Source organism: Arachis ipaensis, chromosome B09, assembly GCF_000816755.2.
Source record: "Arachis ipaensis cultivar K30076 chromosome B09, Araip1.1, whole genome shotgun sequence".
NCBI lineage: Eukaryota > Viridiplantae > Streptophyta > Magnoliopsida > Fabales > Fabaceae > Arachis > Arachis ipaensis.
Window position 1 is genome coordinate 9375515 of NC_029793.2, and position 17882 is coordinate 9393396.

General features: G+C 34.6%; 2 protein-coding genes across 13 annotated transcripts in view; one reads left to right on the forward strand and one right to left on the reverse strand.

The window, feature by feature from the left end:
• LOC107618534 (dnaJ protein ERDJ3B) overlaps positions 1 to 6211 on the forward strand; it is a 6777-nt gene extending 566 nt beyond the window's left edge. Inside the window, exons 2-11 of one of the 2 annotated variants that reach the window (XM_016320625.2) lie at positions 81 to 232; positions 358 to 506; positions 1066 to 1201; positions 1578 to 1692; positions 2205 to 2321; positions 2609 to 2695; positions 4783 to 4842; positions 4934 to 5011; positions 5382 to 5453; positions 5616 to 6211. In XM_016320625.2, the coding sequence (XP_016176111.1) occupies positions 153 to 232; positions 358 to 506; positions 1066 to 1201; positions 1578 to 1692; positions 2205 to 2321; positions 2609 to 2695; positions 4783 to 4842; positions 4934 to 5011; positions 5382 to 5453; positions 5616 to 5774 (1053 nt within the window). In that variant the 5' untranslated portion in view covers positions 81 to 152 and the 3' untranslated portion in view covers positions 5775 to 6211. Of the gene's footprint in view, positions 1 to 80; positions 233 to 357; positions 507 to 1037; positions 1202 to 1577; positions 1693 to 2204; positions 2322 to 2608; positions 2696 to 4782; positions 4843 to 4933; positions 5012 to 5381; positions 5454 to 5615 lie in introns of those variants that run through there. The other variant, XM_021110722.1, reaches the window with a different exon arrangement.
• Positions 10644 to 17882, reverse strand: LOC107617949 (telomere repeat-binding factor 4). 11 transcript variants are annotated; one of them, XM_021112357.1, is made up of 10 exons: positions 17547 to 17882; positions 15150 to 15798; positions 14143 to 14310; positions 13402 to 13503; positions 12872 to 13116; positions 12495 to 12739; positions 12242 to 12326; positions 11643 to 11726; positions 11099 to 11387; positions 10644 to 10989 (listed from the first exon to the last, which is right to left on the reverse strand). In XM_021112357.1, exons 5-10 carry the CDS (start codon positions 13019 to 13021, stop codon positions 10955 to 10957), a joined length of 888 nt encoding a protein of 295 aa, XP_020968016.1. In that variant the 5' UTR covers positions 13022 to 13116; positions 13402 to 13503; positions 14143 to 14310; positions 15150 to 15798; positions 17547 to 17882; the 3' UTR covers positions 10644 to 10954. The 11 variants fall into 11 exon arrangements, with proteins under 11 accessions (XP_020968016.1, XP_016175332.1, XP_020968019.1 ...); XM_016319846.2 differs by lacking the exon at positions 15150 to 15798; XM_021112360.1 differs by lacking the exon at positions 14143 to 14310 and having other exon boundaries at positions 12872 to 13084.

Genomic DNA, 17882 nt, shown 5'->3' on the forward strand with positions numbered 1-17882 from the left:
ATAAGATAATGCTCTATAATATATTTAGTTAAGACTTTTTTATTGTTATGATAGACTAACATAAAAGTGTAGTTTAATAGATTCTATAATCACATCACATTCTTAAATCTCAGATCCCTAGTTAACGAGCTATCTTCCATTCCTTTCATTCCATGGAGCATCGAACACCCAAGCTTTTCTTCCTCCTTCTTCTATGCGCTATTTGCTATCATTCTCTCAGCGCCATCGCCGTGTATTAATTCATTTCTTTTTTTTTTTGTTTTTTTTTTTAAATTGCGAGTTGACCAAACACGGCGCAAGCATTTTCCGTTGGAATTTTGCAAATTTTCGTTGGATCTCATTCTTAATTTTGCGCAGAAAGAGCTATTACGACGTACTTCAAGTATCGAAAGGTGCGAGCGATGAACAGATAAAGAGGGCGTATAGGAAGCTGGCATTGAAGTACCATCCTGATAAGAACCAGGGGAACGAGGAAGCCAATAAGCGATTTGCCGAAATTAACAATGGTAGTTACTTAAACCATATACGCTTCTTTGTTTCTTTATCCATGTTTGATTCTTTGGTCCTTTGGCTTTTGCTATGCTATCATGTGTTTGGTGATGGAGCAAGTTCTTCATTTTAAGTATATATGAGGTTAGTTTCTATGTGACATCCAATCAAGTGCTACAAGGTATAAATTTTATCTTCTTGATAGCACCTGATTAGATGTTACTGTGAAAGAGTTCAGCTCATTGACACTACCTACAGTGTGATATTAGACTAACGAAGAGAGTTTTATCCCGTAGGGTCAAAGTCAATTAAGCTCTAGCCGAATTAGCTGGAATACCCTGTCCTAGATACTAATGATTTAGACTGAAAGGAGAAAAATTGTATAAATGGTGGCTTACTGCATCAGTTTTGCTTCCAACTAGTTGTCTAGGAAAAATAGATTAGATGTCGTAGCTTTATCCCTACTACTGGAGTTTAAGAATATTCTATGCCTCAACACAGTTCTTTTCAATTTTACTCTAAAACCCTCCGTCCAATCATACCCTCAGAGGATGTTTTGTTTTTTATTGTTGTCAGCATATGAAGTGCTGTCGGATAGCGAAAAGAGAAGCATCTATGATAGGTATGGCGAGGAGGGTTTGAAACAGCACACTGCTGGTGGAGGTAGAGGTGGTCCTGGAATGGGAATGAACTTCCAAGACATCTTCAGTAGGTAAGTCTATAATCCATGCATACATACTGATCTTCTACACATTGACTTACTGGCCTTAGTAGAAAACCTTGTATCTTATTTCATGTTGAATTTGACACTGAATGAATATATGCATGTGCTTGCAAAAACAATAACAACCAAAACTCTTTTCATGCATTGGAAGTAGATATTATGGTTAGTTGCTTTTAGTTCCCAATGTCCGTATGCATTTTAATTGACGGCCTGAACTTGCCCTCTGACCATTTTTAGAAGTTATGTTCATATGAGGAACTTTTTCAAGATCATAAATAAGCAAAGTGCGGAAGCATTGAGTTTGTGTTTTTTCCTGCTACACTTCATTTCATGATCATAACAACATCATGAATTCTTCTTTCAGTTTCTTTGGTGGGGGTCCAATGGAGGAGGAGGAAGAAAGGGTTGCAAAAGGTGATGATGTGATTGTTGAATTGGATGCAACCCTGGAAGATTTATACATGGGAGGTTCCCTTAAGGTGAGATCATGTCTAGCTAGTGTCTTGGTTCCATGCATAAAATTCATATGCCTATTGTTAAGACACATCCATCACTGAGATATGGGATATTAGCATGACACCATCTACCAACTTTTGTAACATCTTTTTTGCCAAAGATAGATTCATATGGAATTAAATTTAATACAATCAGTTTCACATGAAGTTACTCTTATACTGACTAAATCAACCCATGAAATGAATTGGAAATAAATATTAGCGCCATTGCATAGCAGAACTGGATTTGGAGCGGCTAAAATGATTCATGTGCACATCACACTCGATCTCATTCACCTTTTGCACAATTTTCATTTGCATGTGGCAGAAGATTTTCCTGGAGAATTCCCCCTATTGCCTATTCTGTTCTTTTTGTTCAATAAGCTGATACTGTAGCACACAGGCATGGAAAAGTTGTAGATTATCATACTAATTAACTATTGTCTGCCTACTTGTAGACCATTTTTTGCTCTTTTAATTTACATTGTAATTATCAGGTTTGGAGGGAGAAGAATGTTATAAAGCCAGCACCTGGGAAGAGACGCTGTAACTGTAGAAATGAGGTTTATCACAGGCAAATTGGCCCTGGGATGTTCCAACAGATGACAGAGCAGGTAAACATCAATGTTGAAAGATTGATCTTTTCCTTATTTTCTCTTTTTCCTGCCAACCTCCCCGGCAAACAAATGTTTAGGATACAGATTTTATATTTTATGATAATAAACATAAAACCTTTCTTGGTTTATGGCATCTGTCTTATATGATTGAATTTTTTAGTCAGTTTCAAGCCAAGTTATTTTTCCCCGTTTTATGGGGATAGATAGAGAAGATGTTCCACTTTATTTTATTCTTGTCAACATATGTGAAGTTTTTCACTAATCTTTGTTGATTTACCTGTTAGGTCTGTGACCAATGTGCGAATGTTAAGTTTGAAAGAGAAGGTTATTTTATCACGGTTGATATTGAGAAAGGCATGCAAGATGGGCAGGTACGCTTTCTCACATGCATGTGTGTATCACCTTTTAAGCAATAACCAATCATGAATATTTCGTGTTTTGTTGCCTATTTTCATATATGTTTTTCTCTAAGGTATGTCTAATTATGTCTTATCTAACTTTTGAAGACAAGAGGCTACATTTAGATGGTAGAATTAGAATTAACATGTAGTTTATAAATCTGATATTAATCCTACTGGAATTGAAATTAGTTCAAAATTTTATAATTGTATGTTAAAAAACTTTTGGTGGATCATTCATGAAAAGATAAATTTAGCATTTTAACTTTTAACTGTATCTTAGTCAAAGAAAGTTTCTGGGGTGAAATTTATTATCTTGGTTTTATACACCAAGGGATTTTATTAGTAAAGTAAAAAAAAAAAACAAAAGTGTTCAAGCTGCAGTTAATTGTCCAGAAAAAAACTTTTATTAGAACTTGAAATGGAGAGAGAGGCAGACAGAAAGATTTCATGTATAAAGAGAAACAAAGAAGTTAATTGATTGTTAGGTGTCCTAGGTTAAACTAAAATTTTGATACAATATTTTACAATTGCTTGGTGCAACGGAAAGTTAGCATAGAGAATTGTCTCCCCCCCTCCCTCTCCCTCTCCCTCTCTCTATAGTTATTGTTGAAAGAGGAATGTAAATTGGTTTCACTTCATCTCCACCCATTTTTGTTATACTATTCTTAGGCCAAGAATTCGGTAACCCTCTATAAAGAGATGTTATAGGTAGTCCTTTCAAAATCAGTTATAACTTCAACCTCATCATTTTTATCCAAAATTTCTAAAGTTCCCCCAAATTTTGATATTTTCTTTTTTTAACCCAACCTTTGTTGCCTCCATGGAGGCTGTCCTTCAATCAAAGGTCTTCTCGCTCTCTCAACAAATCCCAGAAACTAGGGTGTTTTACTCATCACAAGGCTTGAAGCATAGATTTTTCACACCAAAAATCAAGAATTCTTGATGGTTCTTATCTAACAACAAATGGATTATTCTCTAAAACCATTACTAGGTTCCCCTCAAAATCCAATATTAATAATGGGTTTTCACAAAGGACACAACTTTGTTCCACTACAAAGTTGAGGCTACTACAGTTGTTGATGGGTTTGTTGGTGATGTTGAGGTTGAAGTTGAAAAGCAAAACTTTGTGAGTATTGAGTTATCCACGCTCAAGAAATTGTTCTATTGGGGTTGATTTTCTTTTCCTTGTTCAATTACATAATCCTAAGGGATATGAAAGATATTCTTGTTGCTAATGCAAGAGGGAGCAGTGCTAAGCTCATACCATTCTTGAAGACATGGGAATCTTTCCGTAGTTGTTGGGTTCATCCTTTCATGTTGTTGTACACAAAATAGATCAATGTTTTTATCAAAATTACAAGCACTTTTTTACACTAGTTGTTCCATTCAGTGCTTTCTTTGGTGCCTTTGGGTTTGTTTTGTACCGCCTCACCAACTACATCCACAATGAGCAGCAACCTTCTTAGCATTCTGGGACAAGCTGAAAGAAACAATTAGACTATTAGAGTGAAAGGGAGGAAACTTTGGTTAAAAAGGAAAATCAATCCCACTACATGTACACCCTTTATAATAAACACTGTTTTGACTCTAGTATTTTCTTAACAACCATACGTGGGTTCTCTTTGTTTTGTTAAATAAAAAATAATTTAAATACGCAATTAATTATTAACAACTGTATTTTTATATGGGTGTCTAAGAGTTTTTGGTGTACATAGTGTTTTTTCAAAGAAAATACATAATTTAAGAGAACATTTGTAATTTCAAATAAAAGGAGAGTGAACTGAAAAATGTTTTCCCTCATCAATCAAGCTCAAAGGAGAAAAGCTTAGAAGCTTTCCATTTGACTCCATAGTCCAAATTCATACCCTTCCCATTTTTCACTTTAACTAGCATATCCTAAGTAACCAAAGTTATTAAATAACTAAGCCTTATCTTTTTAACTGGAGTTGGTTCCATTGGTTAGACTAGGCCATTGCGTTTTGTTATAAATCATATGTACAAATTTGCATGGACTGTAATGCAGTTTAGTCACAATCTGATTTTTTGTCCTTTTTCAGGAGGTACTTTTTTATGAAGATGGTGAGCCCATAGTTGATGGAGAACCTGGAGATCTAAGGGTTAGTAACAGTTTCTTTTTCAATTTATATAGCAACTGTTTTGCATTTTATGTGTGCAGCATTCTAACAACATAGATGGTATTTTGAACAGTTTCGAATCCGAACAGCACCCCATGACATCTTCAGAAGGGAAGGCAACGACTTGCACACAACAGTCACTATAACACTGGTAAATACTTTTCTAGGCTTATCAACTAATAACTGAACTTGCTGGCCTTGAGTATGTTCAATAGGTCCATGGCATATATTAACTAGTAAATTACTATTTTACTAACTCTTGGCAAGTGGAATCAATGATTTTGCAACAATTAGGACCTGTTTGGTTTTTGTTTCCATGTTTTATTTTCATTTTCGGTAGCAAAAATAGTTAATTCAATAAATTCCTGTTTTCTATATTCATTTCCGGTAGAAAATCTGAAAATAGAAAAACCTTGGAAATGAGAATGGAACCAAATACTCAGTCCCTTAGCTGCTTTGTTTTTAGTGTCCACAAACCTCTGCATTGTGAAGTTTTTTTTTTTTTCAACCTTTATCTTCAGGTCCAAGCCCTTGTTGGTTTTGAGAAGACTATTAAACACCTAGATGAGCATCTAGTGGACATAAGCACCAAGGTAAGCAATGAGATTTTCTTGTTGCAATTCTAATTGTGCACATAGATTAAGGAATGATTGAAAAATCAATATTGACTGTTGAGTAATTATTCTCCACTTCTCTCTGTAAAATTATAAGAAAAGGCACAGATGTAAGACACCTCTTTTTTTTTCTACCATCAGGGAATCACAAAGCCAAAGGAAGTGAGGAAGTTCAAAGGAGAGGGAATGCCACTACATGTGAGCACAAAGAAAGGAAATCTTTATGTCACATTTGAGGTTCTATTCCCCACATCATTAACGGAGGAGCAGAAAACAAACATAAAAGCAATTCTTGGTTAAGATACAGGATGATTCTTGTTATCCCATCCTTAAAGGTCCTTTTTAATGTAACATGGTTAGGTAGTAAATATAACAGACTTGGGCTTCTTGCCCACTGGCCCCCACCTACCCCCCTCCTCCCCTCTTTTTGGTTAGCAAAGAAATAGGTAATTTTTTCCTTAGATATTGAGGAGCACGCTATTGTCATTGTTGCCTAGTAATTCTGGTAGCAGTGCAATCTTGGCGTGCTATTTCTTTTTGGTTAAGATACCATTCATATAACACCGGCTGAAAAGACATGATTACATTAGCTTTGTGCTATTTAAATCATTACATGAGGCAAATAGATAGATAGTTCCTATTCAATTATTGATGCTCGTATGCAAGTCATGCTTGATCACTGACATAAATTACAATGTGTAATGCATTGCCAAGGACTTTATTATGTTTTGTTTTTCTGTTTTTCTGTTTGTTATTTAATAAATACATGTATGTTCATTTGATTAGGAATAGCTTACTTTGATTAAATACTTTTCTCCAAAAAGTTCATGCGATTCAAAACTGAAAATTCCGTTCAAGATCTATTGCCACAAAGCTCAGGTACCTTGGCTGCAACCTGCAACCAACTGACTAGTCACCATAGCATAGTGACTATTAACAGTGAGCACCAAAAAAGCTGCCACTAATATTTATGCTTTATTAGAAGTAAACGCAATTGTCTTGATTTGTCTTTGCTTTTATTTTATCTATTTATTTTGAATTTAGTCATATCCAATGAGCAGTATTAGCTACGTATCATTAAGGGTTAAGTACGATTTTGATTCCTAAAGTATAGGTCAAAAAATTTCTTCGTTCCCAACTTTTTTTTGCATATAAAATCGTCTCTAAAGTTTAAAACCAAATTTTAAAATTGTCTTTTTTACTTAAATATTAAAATTTTGGACTAAATTACCATAACAAAAAAATTATAAAATGAAAAAAAGAGAAAAAGAGTATTTCTACTCTTCCGAAGAGGGAAGGAAAGAAGAAGGGGAAAGAGAAGAAGAAGAAGAAGTTGTGCACGATCTACCTCTGCCTCCACTTCTACCGCCACCTTCGTACGATTTTGGTTCCTAAGGTAAGGACAATTCTAAAATCAAGTTAAACCTTAAGGATGATTTTGTATGCTAAAAAAGATTGGGGACGGAAAAAATTTTCGGCCTATATACCTTAGGGACCAAAATCGTACTTAACGCTATTGTTAACGTGCATCCTTTCCTTTTGATAATCCTGATAACTAATGGCAAGTTAAGTCTCACTTTGGTCACTAAGATTGGCGAGTTGCACTAATTTAGTCTCTGACTTTTCAATTGCTATAATTTGGTCTCCTAAATGCAAAAAAGTGTACCAATATAGTCTCTTGTACATTTTCCGTCACCAGAGTTCAACGCCGTTAGTGACGTGAGACGTGACTTAAGCCTTATCATGCTGGGCATATTAAAATGACGTCGTACGCATTTTGCCACTAAAGAAAGCATTAAACGACATCATTTGAGGGTTTAAACAATCTTAAAACATTATACTCCTCTCTTTTGATCACTTCGTCTTCTCCTTTTTTATAATTGGGTACCCAATCCAACCTAACTCATTCGGATATGGTTGCCTACCCGATCCGCTGCAGGTAAGGTAGGGTACAGTGCAAGTTTGCTTGCAGATAGGATAGGGTAGGGTATAGGTCGAGTGCGGGTTCAGGATATATCATACCCTATCCTACTCATAACACTAATATATTATATAATATATATTTAAAAATTAATTGTAGTGAAAAAAGTGGGTATTAAACCCATAACTTCTTTGTAAAAACTCAAAGTAACTACTAAGCTAATCATTTAAATTACTAATATAGTACGTTTGTTATTTAAAGAATAATGTTGCAAGAACTTGAAATTAAAAGAAGAATAACATTTATCTTTGTTTGTGTTATTTTAATTTTATTAAGAACTTGATGATCATACTATTTATAATTTTATGTTTGATTTCTTTAAAATTTTATTTTTAATTTTTAATTTTCTGTTTTATTAATATGTATGAAATATAGAATGAATTTTATATTTGCTTAAACAAAATTGATTTGTCTACGGGTCAGATAGGGTTAAAAACTTTAGAGTGCGAATAGAATTAGGATTGAGAAATTCTCAACCTACGAGTAGAGTTAGGGTAAAGTCCAAACCCTACTCTACTCATTGCCAACTCTATCCTTTACTGAACAAGTACATCATCATTGGCTAATATTCTCTTGGACTTTGCAAATGAAGCGGTAGATGTATGTCTCAATTAAAAAGGAGGCGTATAACGTTTTTGGATTGTTTAAACCTTCAAACAACGTCGTTTAATGCCTTCTTTAACATTAAAATGCATACGATATCGTTTTAATATGTTTAGCGTGATAAAACTTAAAACACGTCACTAATGGCATTGAGCTCCAGTAACAAAAAATACACAAAAGACTATATTAATACAATCTTTTAAATTTGGAGGATCAAATTATAGCAATTAAAAAATTAAAAACTAAATCAATGTAGCTTATCGATCTTAAAAATCAAAATGTACATTTACCATAATGAAAAAAATGTGAAAAAGAAAAGTCACACTATATCACCAACATCTACTATTCAAATATACACTTTTTCGTCGTGAAAAAATAACAATAAAAATAGAATTTTAACTACATATTGAATAAAAAGTTGATATTAAATATACATTTTATCTTTATCATTTTCAAAATTGTTCAAAACTGTTCCTATATTTGATTCAATTATATTTTTTATGTTTGAAAATAAAATTATTTTTTCATTTAATTTTTTTTAACAATATAATCATTTAATCCTTTAACCTATTTGTTAGCTGGAGGAAGATTAGTAAACCCAAGAAAGTAGGGGGATTGGGCATACGACATGTTAAGGATCTCAACCACGCTTTTATGATGAAGATGAGCTGGGGTATAGTGGAGAAGACATTTTACCAAAAATTTGTAGGACTAATGACTCTAATCTCTGGAAGCACATTTGTAGTCTGATTATGCCTCAAGTCTAATTGACTTTCTCTCTGTTGCAGGCTTCTGTGATAATAGGAAGCTCAGCGAGTGGCTTTCTTCAACCAGATTAATAGTGCTGCTTGTAAAAAAGATTAATAAATTAATAATTAATCTATCCTAATTATATACACCAAAATTAATCTCATTGAAAACATATAAATCTATTTAATTTGTAAAAAAATTTAACTAACATGTATCTTTAAAACACTTAATAAGCTTATTATTAGTAGAAAATTTTAAATATTCATTTAATAAATAAAAATAAATATATTAAAAACTTAAATTTTTTATATTTTTAATAAAAACTTTTTTAATTTGTAAACTTAATATGTTAGCTAAATCCTTTGTAAAAATATAGTTCAATGAATCCAATTGTATTAAAACGAAACCATGCAGCTTGCAAAACAAAACAATAAACATGAGCACCAAATGAGCTCAGATAAAGAATATTAAAGTTTACAATAAAAAATAAAGTTAGTCCGATCGTTTAATTATTCAACCAATTAGAGTATATTTTAGAGATATTAGTGATTTAATTAGAAAAATGGATATTAACTACTTCTGTTGTTGGTTACTACAATGTTAGTTTCTTGATAGTTACTATCCTATACATAGTATCTCGGTAAAGGATTCAATGGTTCGAGAACGTTTCGACCATTAAATGGTCCCATCATAAAACATGTATTTTAAGTTTTTTAATAATTGGTAAATAGTCTTTATTTAATTTTAATTATAAATTAGTCTTTTATATATTATTTAATTATAAAATTTATTTTTTATTTTATAAATTATTTTTTTATCATTCATCTATCATGTTTATTGAGAATTAAAAATTAAAACAATAATAAATTAGATCTTCCATTTATCGTAATAAATATTTTGTAATCTTAATCGATTATAATTTTATCATTGATCCAATTATATACGTATTGGGTTGGAAAAATCGTGTTTGTTAGAAATTCAATCGATTAGATGCACAAACCAATTGATTGAAATTCAGACTTCCCAAACTTCAATCGATTGGAATTGATACACAATCGATTGAATTTTGTAGGATTTTTCTTATTCAATTGATTGAAATCATCAAAGCAATTTGGGTTTAGTTAATTCAATCGATTGGTTTCGAAAATTCCATTTTTTTCAACTTTAATTCCTCAAATACGAGTTTTTTTTATGCAAAGCAAGTTCGCCGCACTATAATTTTTATAGAGTTTGTCTAATCTGACGAACTTCACTTCAAATTCTAAAAAAAATGGCTACTCAAGTTCTTAAACTTCACAATAGACAATGACAACCATTATCATCGTCTCCAGAGTACATAGGAGTACACAAGAATATTGGAAATATATTCAAAAATATTGGAAAAATAATATATTTTTCATTTATAATGAAAAAAATCCTTGTTAAATATGCTTGTGTACCATGTACTCTTGTAGACGATGATAATGGCTTAAAAATTTGAATTTCGTTGGTTTTAAAAAAAATTCGAGTGAAGTTCGCCGGCATTAGGCGAACTCTATAAAAATTATAGAGTTCGGAGTCAGGCAAACTCTATAAAATATATAGAGTGCGGCTAACTCGGCCTAAATAAAAAAAAATTCATATTTTAAAAATTAAAGTTGAAAAATGGAGTTTTGGAAAATGATATTTTTTCCTTTGTATGGCTTAGTATAACGTTTTGATAGTTTGACAAATATATGAAACTAACTTGTCTGGACTGGTAAAATTGGTAAGCGAAAGTTAAATGTACTAATGTAGTATGAAAAGCTAACTTGTCACTCAACATTCGATGGTGTTTTCTTTATTGGCCAAACATATAAATTTGAAAATTTTTTTTACTCTAAACTAATGAAGGCCAAAATGAAGTCCAAAGAAGTCTACTTGCAAAATACATGAACAGTGGTTAACATATGAAACTAACTTCATGTTAGTTTATATATTGCTTCGAGTTCGGATGCAAAATCGGTGAACTGTGTTACTAAATATAAACATCACCTAAGTGCAGCTTCAAGAAATGAAATTCGATATAGTAAACCTAAAAAGTTAAAACACTGCTAGACTATATGAACAACTATTTTTACAGAGAGCAAAATCCAGGAGTCCATTGATAGACCCGACACTGACCAACTTAAGATGCCAAGATGACAGCTTCACCGCGCGAACCTGCAATGGTAAACCCACAAGATCAGTGCTTATGAACCCAAAAGCAGTGATAACTAAATCAACTTAGAGAATTCACTATTTGGTAGGTAGGATAGTTGAGTTGAAGTACAAGCATCATAAATCTGTTGTACTAGCTGTAACATCGCCTCAGCATCTTCAGCTAAGCGTGCAATTCGTTCTGCCTCCTTGACTGCTTCAGCGGCTAAATATGACTTGCTTTCGGCCTCGGCAATTCTGTAGGCTGCAGTTTCAGCAGCTTCCTTTATTGTCTCATTAGATGCCACAAACTCCGGGGGTGGTGGTGGTTGTTGCCGTTGTGGCCACACATTCTTTTTCACAGCAACTGGTGATTTTGGCACAGGTGAATAGTCCTTTTTAATCTTGTAACAGTTTTGTACCTGCATTCCGTGTAAAGAGTTGACAAATCCACATAGAGCAAAAACAAGTTCTGAAATCATTCAGCCTAGATATGTGAAATTTCTTCTTAGGAGGCATGAGAGCAGTCTCAACACTAAAGAGTAATTTAGGTCAATGGCTTAAACAAAGTGCGGAACAAAAATATATTGAGGGAACTATACATCTAACAGTAAAAGCATGAGTTGAAATAATCAAGATGAATAACTATAAAAGTAAAAGGATCACATAGGACAAACCTTTTCAAGTTTCCCTTGACTAACAAGCCTCCTCAACCTGGTGCTCAATGCCCTTCTGAAATTCTGAGGAACCTTGTGTTTTAGCTGCATTTGACATAACACGCGAGAATATTGAAAACAGAACAATATGGACAATGGACAGTCCATATTAAATTTCATCCCCCCCCCCTCCCCCAAACCAAATACAATGAGAAATTCGATGTTAAAAGTATCTATGGTGTTTCCAATCTCATTCATCCTCCCCCAAAAAATTAAAGAATGTTTACTACTCTCTTCTTAGACTAAGAGGGGACTTACCGAATTCGATGTTAAAAGTATCTCTGGTGTTTCCAATCTCATTCATCCTCCCCCAAAAAATTAAAGAATGTTTACTACTCTCTTCTTAGACTAAGAGGGGACTTAAGATACCTAATCATATGCCAAAAATTCCATCCCATATCTTTCACAATAAAGAATGCATAACTATATTTATCACATTTCCATTCCCAACTTTTATATGCAACACCTATATAACATATAATCTCAGATACACAGCACAGCATTTCAATCAACTATGGATGTATTGAAACCATTACGATAAAAAAAATGAATAATCTGACCTCAATGAAGTTAACAATGGCATTCAGGTCAGATCCATTAGCATCTTTCAAAGCTGACAGCGCTTCTAAAACCATTGCATTGTACCTGAGAGAAGATAAACAAAGATAAACAAAAGCAACCAACAATTCAAAAGTAACAAAATACCTTTCTTATTTTGTTGAGGCATACAACAGTTTTAACCACAACTAAATCCTAATCCACATCATTTAATTGCACTAATCCATATAGAATTAGTGACATTAATTCATATACCTCGGACGATTCTTGGCATCTTCGTCATTTTGAGAAGAATCACCCACAGCAACAGAAGGATCAGGTTGATGAATCATAGTGGTGACAATAGTAGCATCTTCCCCGGCAACAACAATAGCATTACTAGCAGCAGCAGCAGCAACTGGGGCAGCAGCAACTGGGGCAGCAGCCTTGATTCTAGGAACCCTAGATTTTTCCTTGGACCCTTGAGTGCCATTGCTAACACTCAAATTCCGCCATTTATCCTGAATTACAACAAAAGAACAAAATTAAAACCCCACACTCAAATTTCACTGTTTATCCAGAAAACCTTAGACTAAGATAAGACGCGAATTTGAAAAACGAAATTGCAGAGGCTAATCAGGGGAATTTTGCACCTTGAGGTCGATATTGGAACGTGAAGTGAGAAATGGTGCGAATTGAGGGTCTTTGAGAATGTTCTTCCACTTTCCTGGACCGTGTTTTTCCACGCCAGCGATGAGTGCGTCTTCTTCATCTTGCGTCCACTTTTGCTTCTGATTACCCATCTTCTTCGTCTTCTTTCTTGAATTCTTCAGCTCAGTGATTCCAGTTAAGAGCTTCCTCCAAAGCTGTGGAGGTAACCAAGACTTTGATATAAGGTCTGTGTTAATAACAATAAGCAGTGATGTAAATAATCAAATAATCAAATAAAGACAAAGAAACAGAAATAATCAAATAAGCATCCTTTTAGCTTAGATCAAGTGAAAGGAACCATAAAAAAATAACTATAATTGCTCCCACTGTATGCATTGCATATCACTGAATCCCGAACTAACACAAGTTCCTTATGCTTTCTGAATAGTCATCGATTCCGAATACCAATTTTAATAACAATAAACTTAAAATAGAAATCTAAGAACCCAGAAAGTGGGGAAGAGAGAAGAACCTTGAGGAGTGTCAGTCGTCACCGAGAAGCAGGGCAGCACCGTAGGTCGTCAGTCGTCGGACGTCAATTGTCGGTCGCCACCGTCGTCAGTCGAACGACGAGCTGGGAGTGGGAGAGAAGACGAGGTCAGGGGTCAGCGTTGTTGCCTGTACACCCCTAGCCCTAATTGTGTAATGTGTATGATGACTGGGCCGGGGCCGGGGCCGGGGCCGGGTGACCTGAGATATGGCCCGGTCCCAGTTTTACTCTCTTTTTCAGATTTTATTTCTTTCTTCCTAGTCAATTTCGGGTTACTCAGTCCAGGTTCGAGTTGGACCGAGGCCGTGTGTTTGTCAAGGTTTTGAAAACCGGACCGGTCATCAAACCGTTTTTGTTATTGGTTCATTGGTTTACTGGTCTAACCGGTTTAACCGTGATCTAACCGGAAAAACCGTTTTATAATAAAATAATAAATAAATTATAAACAAATATAGTCTAACATAAATTTTAAAATGTCTTCCAAATACAAAATACCTCATCAACCAAAATCTAATATAACCTTTAATTTCATCATTATTAACAATTTATCATTCATTAGTCATTATATCACTATTGAACTCATTAAGATAGTTACAAAAAATAAAACATTGAATTAACCAAATCAATAACAAATATTTGGTCATCTACTCATAGCTAAGCTCAACATCATAACATGCCATTTCCACTTCCTATAAGCAACTGGACATAAGAGACATTCTCCACCTTTGAGGAGGTTAGAGTCTTCTTCATAAGAGACATTCTCTTAACAACTTGACACAGATGAAGAATCCAAAACCTGTTGATCAACTTGGGGATTGATTTCACACACAAGTCTTCACAGAACAAGAGGGAGATCAACCTCACCTCAGATGTCCATTATGGAGGAAGTGGCTTCAAGGGTATATGGGACCAAAAACACCAAGAATGAGAAACAATATATGAAGTAAAGTAGTATTAGAATACAGGTTATCCTTCACAGTTCAAGTTCCAGTTTGGCATATCTATCTATCTATCTATCTATCTATCTATCTTGTAACAAAATTTTCAGCCAAATTTTAACAAAGTTTCAGCACATTCTTAACAAAGAGTAACAAATTTTTCCAAATCTTTGTGATGTTAAGCATATTAGAAAAAGAAACCCAACTTTCAGGAGACAGTAACAAAATCATGAAATTTGAACAAGATCAAATACAGACCAAAAACAGAACAACACTCACAGAGCCAAAAATCAAGAACAATCAGCACAACATACTAAACAGAGCCAGAAATCAACAACAATCAGCAACTAAAATTAGAATACAGCAACAAATAATCACCCTAAATCCTAAAATCAATAAATCTATCAACAAAAATTCAAAAACAGCAAATTCAGAAGTTAAAAAACACTAAAACAGCAGCAGCAACATAACAAGTGGCATGACATTCAGAAATCAAAAGCACATCAACAGAGCAAGTAGTTAAGTTACAGTGGTGATATTACTCAGATGCATGTCAATAAAAAATAAAGAACACATAAAAAAGCAACACACAAAACAGCACCACAGCAGAAGCTCATTCAAAAAAATATCACAACACACAAAAATAGCAACACAGCAGAACTAGAGCTCATTAGTAATCAAATAATCATTCAATAGAAAATTAAAACACAAAACATTCAAATATTCAGTAATCAAATAATCATTGAAAATGGAATAAATAAAAAAAGCAGAAGAAGTTAGCAGTGAACTGACCGTCGAAGTCTAAGGTTTTTTTCTTGGTTGAGCTTCTGCTCTGTGAACTCGAAGGAAGGAAACTGGAATGGAGATGGGTTTTCCTTCTGAGCAATCTGAGAAGAGGGGGGCAGAATCGTGACGGAGACAGAGGCCAGGCGACGAACACAACTCATAAGACAGTGGTGGGTTGGAAGAATCTGCGACGACCAGACGAAGACGATGGTGACTGAGCGCCCGACGGACGGCGGCAAGAGCAGATGAATACCAGGAACTGACGCGTCGAGCTCGAGGAAGAAGAAGCTGCGATTCTTGAAGGAGGAAGAAGCACGGAATACCAGACGACGGTAGTGCCTGAGAGCGACGGATGGCGGCAGTCCTTGCGGCGGTGGTGGAGAAGCTAGGGTTTCCTGTTTCAACTTCCTTTTTTGATTTGGGGAGAAGCTGTTAAGATAGGGGTTTGGAATGAAGACTGAAGGTAAGGGGAAGGAAGGTCATCCGTGCAGGAACCAAAACGACATAGTTTAATCCAAACCGGCCAGTTCCAGTTCCGGTCCGACCGACCGGTTTCCGGCCGGTTCAACAGTGTTGGCTGTTTTCTAATTAGCGGTTTTATATTGTTAACCGAACCGTTAATACCACCGGTTCACGGTTCGACCGGTTCGACAATCTACAATTTAAAAAAAAAACGTAAAAATGGTCTAATAACACAATCTACAAGATAAACAAAAAATGTATATAAAGAATTGTGAAAATTTATGTATAATTATTTTTATATAAATTATTAAATAATTTAACATATTTAATTAAATTATTATAGCATTTAGATCAAGGTTTTAAAAACCAGACCAGTCATCAAACCGCTTGTCATTGGTTTACTGGTTCATTGGTCCAACCGGTTCAACCGGTGGTTCAACCAGAAAAACTGTTTTAAAATAAAATAATAAATAAATTATAAAGGACCAAAGATGAGAGTACTCCAAGAACTCCTATTAGATGCAACAGCATTCAACATTATCACATTCTCACACACACATACAAAGCCTTAACTCAAACAACAACCACAGCAAGTGACTTGGAAAGAAAATGTAAACACCGAAAAAAAATCACAAACATACAGAACATGTGAATATTATTATAGCAAACATAATAATAAAATAGCACTTCTAATGCGTCTCCGAAAATTCCCAAATCAAGAAAACTACATAATCTAATCCACTTGATTCAGAAAGCTACATATATTAGAAAAATTAAGAATCAACTAAAAGAAAAAGAAAAGGAAGGCCTGGTTGATTCGATTCAATTGCCTGAGGCTGAGATGAAGAATCAAACAGGGCTGAGAAGCTGAGAGTTTAAATGTTAAACATAGGCAGTGCAAATTTTAACAAAGTTCACCACAATGATTAACAACAACAAAAAGCACTGAAGGAACACTCAGTAATATAGGCAGTGCAAATTTTAACAAAGCTCATCACAATGATTAACAACAAAAAAAAGCACTGAAAGAACAGTGAATCAGTAACATGGGCAGTGCAAATTTAAAATTTAAAAGTTATTAATTTAAAATTTATCATCAAATACAATCAGTGAGCAAAGATAATCAATCAAGCACTGACTGAGCATTCTGTTCTGATTCTGTGACTGGGAAGCAACAAATTCAAGTTACAGCAACAAATTTAACAAATCCTAGTAAAGTCCCGATTTACAGCAAAAAGGCAAATTTATTGATTACCAATTCAGCAACATGCAGAAATATAGGGAGAAGGGAAATCTGGAAAAGAGAGAACACTAAACCAAAACATTAACCAATAATCACAAAACACTAAACCTTCACCCAGCAATTACAAACAAAAACAGCAATTACAGACATTAGCACGTTATAAAACATTTCAAAACACTAAACCTTCACCCAGCAAAACCAGCAACTACAAACAAAGCCATCAGTAAATTTGAACAAAAAAATTAAGAGCCATCAGCAACTAACAGAGCCATCGAGCCATCAGTAACAGAGCAAAGAATTGAAAGCAACAGACTAACAGAGCCATCGAGCCATCAGTAAATTTGAAAAAAAAAATTACAGTCATCAGCAACCAGCCAATACAAGACAGATCCATCAGCAGCAGACAATTACAATTTACAAAACATTACAAGAAAAATGGAACACAAATTGAACAACAATTTCAGAACTTCAAACTAAGAAGAAGACCATACAATCAGAATTCAGATATTTTCATAATATTGTTAATCAGAACTTCAAAATTATTAATTAACAATATTCAACCATTATTCAACCTATTATTCAACCTAGGAATTCATAGATTAATTAACAATTATTCAACCTATAAGGCCATAACAAGTTCAGAGATTATTCAACAATAATTATTCAACAATTATTGTTAAAAAAAAATAGTAAAATACCTAGAAGAACAGAGCTGGCGAAGGAGGCATGATCAGAACTGGCGACGGAGGCAGGAACAGAGCTTGCGACGGAGGAACAGAGCTACGCGACGGAGGCAGGAGGCGAGCCCGGCGACTGTGCTTCCACTGCTGAGAGTCTGAGACGTTAGCTGAGTGAGGAACTGAGTGAGCTTAGAAGCTCCAACCGGCGACGGCGTCAGGAGCAGTCCGGCGGCTGAACGAAAGGGAGGGATTGAGCTCGCCGGTGTTGAGAGAAACGGCCAGCTCGAGGGTGAAGGGAGGGACGAGAGAGGGAGTGTGAGCTGCGCCGTTGGAGAGTTGGAGGGAGTTAGGGTT